The sequence below is a fragment of the Phaseolus vulgaris genome, chromosome 10 (assembly GCF_051622355.1).
Source record: "Phaseolus vulgaris cultivar YP4 chromosome 10, ASM5162235v1, whole genome shotgun sequence".
Lineage (NCBI taxonomy): Eukaryota > Viridiplantae > Streptophyta > Magnoliopsida > Fabales > Fabaceae > Phaseolus > Phaseolus vulgaris.
The window spans coordinates 39,835,574-39,848,446 of record NC_143507.1 but is presented as its reverse complement, the minus strand read 5'-3'; the positions used below and the strand labels follow the sequence as shown (position 1 = coordinate 39,848,446).

The 12,873-nt window shown below is 35.6% G+C and overlaps 1 protein-coding gene across 9 annotated transcripts; it reads left to right on the top strand.

The window, feature by feature from the left end:
• Positions 1-300: 300 nt before the first annotated feature.
• Positions 301-6,889, top strand: LOC137818429 (protein SUPPRESSOR OF PHYA-105 1). Of its 9 annotated transcripts, none has more exons than XM_068621865.2 (9): positions 366-470; positions 893-1,138; positions 1,238-2,351; positions 2,755-2,912; positions 3,758-4,598; positions 5,058-5,204; positions 5,454-5,771; positions 5,867-5,926; positions 6,414-6,889. In XM_068621865.2, exons 2-9 carry the CDS (start codon positions 951-953, stop codon positions 6,606-6,608), a joined length of 3,021 nt encoding a protein of 1,006 aa, XP_068477966.1. In that variant the 5' UTR covers positions 366-470; positions 893-950; the 3' UTR covers positions 6,609-6,889. The 9 variants fall into 9 exon arrangements, 8 of the variants coding, with proteins under 8 accessions (XP_068477965.1, XP_068477966.1, XP_090152518.1 ...); XM_068621868.2 differs by lacking the exon at positions 366-470 and adding an exon at positions 496-515; XM_068621866.2 differs by lacking the exon at positions 366-470 and adding an exon at positions 523-607.
• Positions 6,890-12,873: the final 5,984 nt, after the last annotated feature.

Genomic DNA, 12,873 nt, shown 5'->3' with positions numbered 1-12,873 from the left:
ATTTAACACTCTATAAATATCTAAATATCTTAACTTTAAACTAATATTCTGTGTAAGTTTTCAATCAAAATGAGTTCCTAACACAACATCATTTTTTAAACAAAAACATTAAACATTACATTAAATAGTTGACGTACTCACTCGGACCACCTTAATAAAAGTATAAAAAAAATGAAAAAAAAAAGAATTAATTTATACTTCATTTAAATTTGTGTAGGTGGCGGCGGCAACATGATATCGTGGCAGTACTTTTGGCCTCAGAGGACAGTCTTATTATGTACTCAGAATCTAATTAATGAAAAAGAAAAAGTATTAAATGGTGTCCATAATAATTATAAAAATATCTAACTCAAAACATCCTTAATTTTTCCTCCAAATTCAAAGTATTTATATTGGTTTCATTGTATTTATTGTTTGTCAGTTTTGTGAACAAGATATTTCTTTTCTGAGAGGAACTCTTATTAACTGAGGTAACCATCCAAACCATCCTCTTTATCAGTTCATTTTATCCATTGGTATCTGATATTTCTTTCTCTTTCCACTACCATAGCTGTTTGTATATGTTCTTGCTTAACACAGTCACACTCTCTATAATCTTAGCTAAATGGTTAACTTCCATGTTTTGTCATCTAACATTGTAATTGTGTTTCTGATATAACAAATTGTATAGTTTCAATACATGCATGCTTATGTCACCCTTTGGAAATTTTAGAACAGAAGCGAGATTTGACATTTTTTTTGTATCGGTGACAGTAAAGGAGTCCAGGATTAAGTATAATTGTGTCTAGGTTTTCACCTTCATTCATGTTCATAGTTTGTCATTCTAATTATGTTGAGGTTTTTTCTATGAACTATTTTTTGTGATCCCATTGATCTAATTTTTCTGGTGCAGTTCTTTGAAATTAATTGAAGGTACTGCACTTGGATTTGCATGAGTTTTGCTAGAAGACATGACTACTGCAAATGGTGGGACTGAGACTGAGGAGCACAAGAGAAAAACTAATGATCCTTTTCTTAAGCATGAGGGTCAGCAAAACATGTCAAAATCACCTAGATTGTGCACACCTATTAAGAAGGAATGGTCAGAGAATTTGCCAAATGAGAATGTGATTGGTAATCAAGATAATCATACGAATAGGTATGTAATTTCCTTAGCTGAATCTAGACTTCCTAGTACTAGTTTGTGTTCTACTATAGACTCAGAACACATTGTTGAAAAGTTGTCTGTTCCTATTAGGAATTATAAGAGCAAGAATACAGACTTAGTTAGTCACCCACATAATTCAAGACAGGAAAGGAATCAATTGACTATTGAGTCCAAGTATTATGGCTTAAATAGAGAAGTTGTTTCCAAGGTTGAAGAACAGTTCAGGTTAAGTAAAGAACTTAAGGGAAATGATTCTGAAATTTGGGGTCTGAAGTCTCTCTCTGACAAGAGTGTAAATCAGAACTCACTGAAAGTCTCAGGGGATATAAGCCATATGGGCAAGGCTATAATCTCAAATAATGCACATCTTATTAGCAGCATAACTCAGAGTACTTCATCTGCTTATCATTATCCTCAATCTGTAAAGCAAACAAGGAAGGGAAAGGGGGTTATTTGTGAAGATTTAGACAAAAGCTTCATCATTGTAGGAGCACATAAGAGCCAGGAGGATGAGAAGCCTTTTGCGGCCAAGTTTCAATCTGATACACTGAGGAGATCAAATGTTGAAGATGATAATAAGCCTTTAGTGGAAGGAACTGTAGTGTCTGGTATCAATGAAATCAACTTAAGAGAGTGGCTGAAATGTGAATGTCATAAAGTGAAGAAATTAAAAAAGATTCATATATTTAAGCAGGTATTGGAAACGGTTGATTTTGCACACTCCCAAGGACTTGTCTTGCTAGACTTTCAACCATCTTGTTTCACTTTATTGCCTTCAAGTAAGATTAAGTACATTGGTTCATATGGCCAACAACAGTTAGGTAATGAAGTCATGACCTGCAATGTGAATAGGAAAAGGCCTCTCGAACAGAATACCTGTGCTTGCCAAAGTTCGAGTACAAAGCAGAAAAAACTATTTGAGGAGACAGAATCTTTTAGGCAGTCGCATCAATGCTCCTTTACTCATGACTGCAGGACAATAGTGAATCAAACTTCTGACACAATCAGACCCTTGGAATCGAGGAGTAAAGAAAGTATTTGCCAAAATATTTCTAATTGTCAGCAAACTTTTACCAAAGAAAATCAGTTTATGTCTGCTTCCATTCAGTTAGAAGAGAAGTCGTATTGTAGTCCAGAAATGCTGAATGATGGAGTCTGCACCTTGTCATCTAATATTTACAGCCTTGGAGTTCTTCTTTTTGAAGTAAGAAAATATTGTCTCACACATTGTTACTTTCCATAAAGCTTTATCATATATTCTTTTGATTGATAGCAAGGCAAATTATTTTGTTGGATTTCTACAATGAAACTAACCATAGATCTTCAATATGCTCCATTTTTTTTCTGAATATGTTCATGAAAACGATGAGATTTTTGGTTGCTGCAACCTGCCAAGAAGTTAATTCCAAGCAAGACACCTGTTTGACATGCAGTACCAAACCTTTAGAATTGACATTGAAACATGAGTTATGGTGGATTAAACTTTCCGGATTGGAGTTGTTAAATATGTTGATCATTTTAACTATTTAAGTTGCTATTAATCATATTCAAAGATTAACTCGTTAAATATATTAATCTTTTAACATTTAAGTGGATGGTGTTCTCAGTTGCTGTGCAATATTGAGTCAGAGGAGGCGCATTCAACTGTGATGTTGGAGTTGTGTCATAGAATCTTACCGCCTAAATTTCTAGCAGAAAATCCAAAGGAAGCTGGCTTTTGTCTTTGGCTTCTGCATCCTGAACCATCCTCTCGCCCTAATGCTAGGTGATGTAATATGTTATCTTATGTTTGTCAATATGCCTCATTTGAATTTGTAAAATTTTTCTTACTCAAGGATGTATTATGACAGTGCCATCTTCAATGGCTTCAGGATGGATGATGATAGTGGTGACATACTGATATTGAGGGGAACTTAGGACATTGTGTGGAAAAGTTAAAGTTGCATGCTTTTATCTGGCCACTCATATAAATGAGTGGTGCTAACTACACAAACTCCATATGACTGTCTTAATCTTAGGAGCAATGTATGAAGTAGTGCAAAATACTTACTACATTATGTATGCGACTTGTTAATATGATGTTACTTGGTTTTCTGCTTGTACAATGCAGCCTATAGATGATAAAAAGAAACTCGTTCTTAACTTGATTTGCTAGCCATATGACTGTTATTCTTATTGCTCGTAATGCTTGACAAACCAGATAACTAAAAGTCAGAAACCAATAAAAAGGAGTGTTTCTAGAATGGCTTTAAGCTTCATAGAAAATTGGTTAAATATCCATTTGTGTAAATGTCAGCTTGAAACGGTGCTGATTAGCACATTTTGTTATTAGTCTCCTTTGTGAAGGGCATGCTACGCTGTTAAGGTGCTGTTCATTTTTTGGTTTTTGGCATTTCTTTATTTCCAGATTCCATTACCTTATGCGAATATTTTTTGGCCACTAGCACCTTGGAACTTCTTGGCTCTTGGTAAATGAAAGTAGCTGCTCAGGAAAACCACATCAGTCTCTCTCATTTATTTTACTTGTTTAAGTAATCATACAGCTAAAAGAATATTTATATAGATGTAGTTTATATTATAATTTTTTAATTCTTCTTTTATGTACAACAGGATAATTTTAGAATCTGAGTTTATACGCCCATCAGAGGAATCAAGTTCTATAGATGATGATGGAATATCTGATGACGAGGCTGAAACAGAAAAATTACTACATTTTCTAACTTCAATCAAAAAAGAAAAGATAAAACAGGCAGCCAAGTTGGAAGAACAGCTACATTTGTTGAATGAAGATATTCAGGAGGTAGAAAGAAGTTATTCATTTGGGACAGATTCAGTATTTCCATTGGCACAAATGAAAAATTCTGAAGTGAGAGAGAACAATTTACATTTTCAAGATTCTTCTGGTTCAGACATCAGTAGATCCATTCAAAGGTCATTTGGTGATGAAGAAAGATTTATGGCTAACATAAGTCAGCTAGAGAATTCTTACTTTTCTACGAGAATCCAAGCCCTGCTAAAAGATTCACCTATTTCAAGCAATTATAAAAATCTGATGGAAAATAGATGGAGATTGCCTCAAGGAGAGCATGCTAATAAGGAGCCTAGAAGAATTCATAATTCTGTTGGTTGTCTAGGATCCTTCTTTGAAGGTTTATGCAAGTTCGCTCGTTACAGCAAGTTTGAAGAGCGTGGCAGATTAAGAAATAGAGATCTGCTTAGTTCATCCAATGTAATGTGTGCTTTAAGTTTTGACCGTGATGAGGACTACATGGCAGCAGGAGGAGTTTCAAAGAAAATCAAGATTTTTGACCTCAATGCTATTTCAAGCGATTCTGTTGACATCCAATACCCAGTGGTTGAGATGACAAATAAATCAAAGCTTAGCTGTGTGTGCTGGAACACCAGCATAAAAAATCATCTGGCATCTACTGACTATGATGGTGTGGTTCAGGTGTGTATACCATGCAACATTTGAACTATACTTGATGAAATGGTTTAATGCCTTTTAGTCTATGCAAATATAGCAAATTTTTATTTTAGTCCACATGATTTTTTCAAGTAGTCCTTATCCTTATGTAATGAAGTGATATATATCTAGACATGTCATGTAGGTGAGTTTCAGATAAACATCACCTGACATATCTAGATGCATACACTATCAACTTAACATAAATAACGATAGGTACTACTTTGAAAACTTTTACAATTTATAAAGACTATAACTAACATTTTTTTAGTGATATTGAAACTAAATTCATCATATTTTCAAGGACTAAAATTATTAAAACATTGATGAAAACCAACTTTTGTCTTGTCTTCTTCATACTAACCAAACTTCCATTGCCTTTGCATTTGACTATTTCTTAGGTTTCATTGACATTAATAACATGACTTGTATGGATGAATTCAGATGTGGGATGCAGAGTCTGGTCAGCCATTGTCCCAATACACGGAGCACCAAAAGAGAGCTTGGTCTGTTCATTTTTCTCTGGCAGACCCAAAAATGTTTGCTAGTGGAAGTGATGACTGCTCTGTCAAACTGTGGAATATCAGCGAGGCATGCTTTCTTTTATGCATTTAATAGCAAATCATTACTAAGACATACTCCCCCTTTCCAAAAGTATAGTTGTTTAAGAATCTAGTTTTGTTCCAAAACTTTAGTGGTTTTAGAAATCCAATTGTAATACTTGTACCCTTATTTATATCCACTAAAGCATTGAATTTTACTAAACTGATAGAAAATATGCGGTTGAATTCTATTGCTTCATATTGCATAATAATTGTCTCATATGCTGTTGTTTTGCAGAAAAATTCTCTGGGAACCATCAGGAACGCTGCCAATATATGCTGTGTTCAGTTCTCTTCTTACTCAACAAATCTTTTATTTTTTGGATCAGCTGATTTCAAGGTTTATGGTTATGATCTTCGTCACACTAGGATTCCATGGTGCACATTAACTGGTCATGGCAAAGCTGTTAGTTATGTAAAATTTATAGATGCTGAAGCAGTTGTCTCTTCTTCCACTGACAACTCTTTGAAGCTTTGGGACCTTAAAAAAACCAGCTCTACTGGTTTGTCATCTGATGCATGTGCCTTAACCTATAAAGGTCATAGTAATGAAAAGGTTGGTCTCTCAACATATTTTACCACACTTTTCTGTATTTTTTTATTTGTTCTTCTAATCAGTTTATCTTTCATCGTCATCTTCTTCTTCTCCAGAATTTTGCTGGATTATCTGTTTTGGATGGATACATTGCATGTGGTTCAGAATCTAATGAGGTATGGCTTTTATTTTTTCATAACCTTGACTTCACAATATGAAATGGAATAATAATCTGAGTTCACCCTTGGATGCTGATTGTCATGAAGCCTGCAAAATATTTCACAATCTGCACTACATGTGGGAAAAGAAATTAGTTGTTGAATTTTCTTTTCTCTTTTGTGTTACTTTATGCTTATTTAGGAGCCTGATCATTGTATGAAATCAAGCTTTGTTACCACAAATCCTAATGCAGGTTAAAATATTATCTGTTCTGCATCACCAAGCATAATTCTTTATACCATATAGGTCATGTATTTAATTTAATGTGCACAATTAGAGAATGAGTATCATCCATTCTTACAATTAATACATAAGGTGAGGTCATTCTATTTACATCATGCTAATGGTATTTATGGAGCTTTGCTTCTCTTAATTGAATTTTCCAGCAAATGCAGGATAACAAGATACAAATTCTAATTCATTTTAAACATTGCTACCTTTCAGGTGTACTGTTATCACAAATCTCTGCCAGTGCCAATTGCTGCTCACAAATTTGAGTCAATTGATCCTATTTCTGGTCATCTAAGTAGTGGTGATAATAATGGACACTTTGTTTCTAGTGTTTGCTGGAGAAAGAAATCTAACATGCTTGTTGCCGCCAACTCAGTTGGAATTGTGAAACTGTTGCAGATGGTCTGACAGAAAAGAGAAAAAAATTGGAAAGCTTTCATTTCTTGACTGCATAATTTGTTTAGTACCCTTTTCAGAAGACTAAGCTTGCGTTTTATTTGACATAAAATCTCAGGCTTCAATGATTAAAGGAGTATTAACCTTAAATGGGGTCTTGAATTGTCATTGCTTCTGAACAAAAGTTAGATGAACAAGAAATGTATATAGCCTGTGCTAATGGAGGCTTTTGAGCTTGTAACTTCTCTTTCAATAATTAGTATCACATGGAACTAAAGGTTTCCTTTGATCAATTACTTCTGTATATAGCACACGTTCCAAAGCAAAGATAAATACCAATTAACTTCAAAATCACTTTTATTTTATCAGAAAAAGTACATGATATGACCTATGCTTTGCTATTAATTGCAAAACCTAACTGTAGTTGATATAATGGTTCAACTAGGAATGTTACACCCTTAAAAAATTGATTTCATTACTTTAGTTTATTTCATTGGTGCTAACTCTATATCTCACAAGTTTGTTATCACAAGAAAAAGAGCATCATGTTGAAGATTTGATTGAGAGTGCACTCTTTAAGTACTGAAACTTAATAGTTTATCTTTAAAGTAAGTTCTCTTATCTTGATAGTGGGTTGGAAAAGTCTTAGTCTTAAGCTGTTAGAATTAAGGTCAAAGTAGGCTTCATCCATTAAAATTAAATTTTTTTCTTTTTATAAATTGGCATTTTTTTCCTTATGATTGAGATATATTCTTGTTATATGAAATTAATGGTATGTTATGTGGTTGGCAATTTCTTTTTCCACCTCCATATAAAATAGATAATAAAATGTAATAGTAGTTGAGTAGTATTGAGTTTTGGGCCTTTCTAATTCTGTTCCTTGGGCTGAAGCCCAAACTATTGTATTTTGTATTTCATATATATTGTATATAGCAAAAGTAATAAGACAAGACAGTTATTTTTCCCTTTTCCATAAGCAATTTCATCTTCCTTTATCTTCTTCCTTCATCTTTCTGATCCCAAGCGGAGGTTATCACCTCCTACCCTCCTTTGCACATCATGCAGAAATTCAAGATGGTATCAGAGCCATTTAAAGCCTATCCTAGCGAGTGTTTGTTGGGCCTATCGTGCCACCCGCTATCGGGCCGCTATTGGACCACCCAAAATATATAGTCTCATGCACGAGTTGGCAGTCTCGGCGTGAGGGGGGTGTGTTGGAGATTCCACATCGACTAGAGATTAGAATCTTCATTGTATATAAGTGGGTGCAAACCTCACCCCATTGAGCCGGTTTTATGGGGTTGAGTTAGGCTTAAAGTCCATTTCGTAATATGGTATCAGAGTCCGCTGCCATTATTGTTCTTCCTTTCCCCTGTTTTCTTGATCCTCGTCGTTTCTGCAACTCATGGCTGAAGAAAAACCCTCACAGCAAAATGATCAACAAAACCCAACCAGTGCGTATTATCTACACCCTGGGGAAAATCCAGGTATGGTCCTTGTAACTCCGCTGTTAGATGGTTCAAATTACCACTCATGGAGTAGGGCGATGAAACGTGCTCTGCTTTCGAAAAATAAATTCAAGTTCGTCAACGGGGATATTCCTGAGCCATCGCACGGTGAGAGTCAATACGAAGCATGGGAGAGATGCAACGTTATGGTTATCTCATGGATCACACGCAGCATCTCAACACAAATCGCACAAAGCATCGTTTACATTGATAATGCGAAGGAACTGTGGGAAGATCTCAAAGAAAGGTTCTCAAAAAGCAACCATTTCCGTTTATCTGACCTTTTGCAAGAAATAAATTCTATTAAGCAGGGAGAAAGAAGCATAACAGAGTATTATACCGACTCCAAAATCTTGTGGGAAGAATCGGATTATTTTAGGCCATTACCGAGCTGTTATTGTAAAATGAAATGTAGCTGCAATATGATGAAAATCATGGCAGGATACAGGGATTCAGAGCGCATTATGAGTTTCTTGAAGGGTTTGGGAGAAGCTTACAATGCTGTCAAAACGCAGATCTTGCTAACAGAACCTCTGCCAGGTATTAACAAAGTTTTCTCTTTGGTTCTGCAACAAGAAAGGCACTTGAGTGAAAGTATAGGAATGGATACAAAGATTCTAGCAAATAGTACCGATCAACAACATCAAAAAATCAGTAAAACTAGTAACCATGGACAAGGCTGGCGCAACTACGGCAGAGGAAGGGGAAAAGGATATGGAAAACAGTGTTCCTTCTGTCACAAAATGAATCACACCGCAGACGAGTGCTACTCGAAGCACGGATACCCACCATGGATGAAGCATAAAGTCAACTACAATGCAGGCACTACTGAAGAAGATAGAGATCATGAGAACGAGAGAGGAAAACACATATTCAATGACGCTGTCAATGAGAAAAATTTTAAAGCTATCAATCCGGAGCAACTCCAACACCTTTTGGACATGATACAGAATTCAAAAGGAACAGAAAAGGTTGTTAACAACACCATAGGAGACTTCCCAACAGCTGACAACAACACAGGTAGAAAAGGTATGAATTGCTGGATTCTTGATACTGGAGCCACAGACCATGTGACCTGCTCTATTTCTATTTACACAAATTACTACAAGATAAAACCAGTAATGGTTAAGCTTCCCAACAATCAAAGGGTCACTGCTTTTTTTGCTGGAACTGTTTACCTAACCAAAGATATTATACTGCATAACGTTTTGTACATACCTGAATTCATGCTAAATATTATATCTGTGCAAAGACTAACAAAATCCTTTAAGTGTCAATTTGTTTTCACACATGATGTTTGTCAGATACAGGAAAAGCTTACCTTGAAGACGATTGGTCAAGCTGAAATCAAGGATGGGCTTTATCACATGTATGCAGATAGGAAGGATAGTCTTGTTAACTCTGTACATAATGAAGTTGTTTTTAAAACTACTGAAAAACTTGATATTTGGCATTGTAGGATGGGCCATGCTTCGAATAAGGTCTTAGAACACTTAGCCAAAACACACAATGATATACATTTCAATCATGATAATATCTGTTCTCCCTGTCATCTTGCAAAGCAACACAAATTACCTTTTCAGCTTAGTAAAAGTTTTAGTAAATCTGTTTTTGATCTTATTCACATTGACATATGGGGTCCTCTCGGTGTTCCTTCTATTCAAGGTCACAGGTACTTCTTAACCATTGTGGATGATTTTAGTAGACATACTTGGGTTCATCTTATGAAAAATAAGAGTGAAACTAGAAATCTTTTACAGCATTTTGTTATTCACATTAAGAACCAATTTGATAAGAGTATTAAAACCATTAGAACGGATAATGGCAAAGAATTCTGCTGGAATGATTTTTATGATAAAAATGGTATCATACATCAAAGTTCTTGCACTGAAACTCCACAACAAAATTCTATTGTGGAAAGAAAACACCAACACATTCTTAACGTTACTCGGTGCATAATGTTTCAATCAAATCTACCTAATGCATACTGGTCTTTTGCTGTTTTGCACTCTGTTTATTTGATAAACCGCTTACCATCACCTGTAATTCAGAATAGAAGTCCCTATGAACTCTTGCACAAATGCATGCCTGTTTTAGCTGATATTAAAGTCTTTGGTTGCTTGTGTTTTGCCTCCACTTTGGAACAAAATAGGCACAAACTTGATCCTAGAGCACGTAAGTGCATTTTTCTTGGTTACAAACAAGGAGTGAAAGGTTATATTGTCATGGACATACACTCTAGAGAAATTTATGTATCTAGAAATGTTGTTTTCTATGAAACTAGTTTTTGTGATCTGAAAAATAGGAATAGTCAACCCAATCAACCCATTACTCAAGAAGGAAACGATTTTATGATGTATCTGAATGATGGTCTTGAACAACCCGAAGAGAGCCTTTTTGAACAAGAAGAACAGAGACAAAACGAGAACAATGTTGTTCATGATGATCTGAGGCGTTCCACACGGATTAGGAGACCACCCACTTATCTGGAAGATTATCATCACCAGATGATGGTTGCACCGTGCAATAAGAATCTGAACTCAAAGGTACGTTATCCTCTTGATTTTGTCATTTCATACCATAAATTATCTGATAAACAGCTAAAATACACTTTGTCCCTTTCATCACAAATCGAGCCCCGAAACTTTGAAGAAGCAAAGGGACACCCTGAGTGGTTGAAGGCTATGGAATCTGAAATAAAAGCGCTCGAATTCAACAGAACCTGGGAAATCACAGATCTTCCTCCAAACAAAACTCCCATTGGATGTAAATGGGTATACAAAATCAAGAGAAGAGCTGATGGGAAGATTGAGAGGTATAAGGCACGTCTTGTTGCGAAGGGATATACACAACGGGAAGGAATAGACTACATGGAGACCTATTCACCAGTTGCGAGACTCACCACTCTGCGATGCATCCTTGCAGTAGCTTCTATTATGGACTAGCACCTTGAGCAGCTAGATGTGGATAACGCTTTTCTGCATGGGGATTTACAAGAGGAAGTCTACATGGACATTCCTCCCGGGATCACCACTGAAAAAGAAAACCAGGTTTGTCGCTTGACTAAATCCTTATATGGTTTGAAGCAAGCAAGCAAGCAATGGTATGATAAACTTACTACCTTTCTTTACTCAATTAATTTCACTCATTCAAAAGCTGACAGCTCTCTGTTCATTAGAAAAACTGAGAACACTTTTACAGCACTTCTCATATATGTCGATGATATACTAATTGCTAGGAATAACATGAAAGAGATACAAGCTCTTAAGAGTTCTTTGAATGCAGTTTTTGCCATCAAAGACCTTGGGCAATTAAAAAAAAAATTAGGTTTGGAGATTGCTAGAACAAAGAAAGGGATCCACATTTGCTAGAGGAAATATGCTCTTGAAATACTAGCTGATGCAGGGATGCCTGGTGCGAAACCAGTTTCTACACCTATGGTCAAGAAAAATGAAAAGCTGTTTGAACAAGCTGTTGTGCATGATGTTTCCGCATATCGAAGGATCATTGGCCGCTTGCTTTACTTGGTGAACACAAGACCTGACATCAGTTTTGCTGTTCAATGTCTTAGTCAATTTGTTCAAGCACCCACAAAACAACACCATCAAGCTGCACAGAGAATTCTCCGGTATATCAAATCCTCCCCTGCTCAAGGAATTTTTTACCCGAAAAACACAGATATCCAAATCAAGGCGTTCAGTGACTCTGATTGGGCATCTTGCATCTTGACACGGCGATCAACCACTAGTTTCTGTATTTTCCTTGGAGAATCTCTAATATCATGGAAAACCAAGAAACAGAACACCGTATCAAGGTCTTCTTCTGAGGCAGAATACCGTGCGTTAGCTGCAACTTGTTGTGAAGTTCAATGGGTTACTTTCTTGCTGGAGGATCTGTACATTACCACTCATAGCACAACAAATTTGTATTGTGATAGTCAGTCTGCTAGACATATCGCTCAAAATCACAGCTTCCATGAAAGGACAAAACACCTTGATATAGATTGCCATGTGGTAAGAGAAAGGCTTCAGCAAGGTCTCTTCAATCTGTTACCCATAAGTACTGAAAATCAACCTGCTGATCTTCTCACTAAACCAGTTGACAATGATGTTTTTCATAGACTCCTTCACAAGCTAGGCGTGCTGAATATCCACGCACCAGCTTGAGGGGGATATTGAGTTTTGGGCCTTTCTAATTTTGTTCCTTGGACTGAAGCCCAAACTATTGTATTTTGTATTTCGTATATATATTGTACATAGCAAAAGTAATAAGACAAGACAGTTATTTTTCCCTTTTCCATAAGCAATTTCATCTTCCTTTATCTTCTTCCTTCATCTTTCTGATCCCAAGCGGTGGTTATCACCTCCTACCGTTCTTTGCACATCATGCAGAAATTCAAGAAGTAGTAAGGCCTAATTAAACTTATAAAATAAAAGGTGAATTTTTTTTGAGATAAGAAAGCATGAGAAAAAGCAGAATCTTAATTGCACCCACCACTACTTAACCTTTTCTTTGATTTGATTAAAAAATGATAAGAATTGTGGACAGAAACCATACACGAAACTAAGCAAATTTTGTGCTTGAAATACATCAAACACATGGCAAAATAATAATAAAATAATCCATACCTACCCATATCTATCACTAAAATCACATTAATCAATATTTATAGTAACTAATATTATTATTTTATACACCTAAACATAATTAAAAAAATTTACATAAACATTGAGGTCAACTTTATCTCTATTTATTGTTTCATATGATTC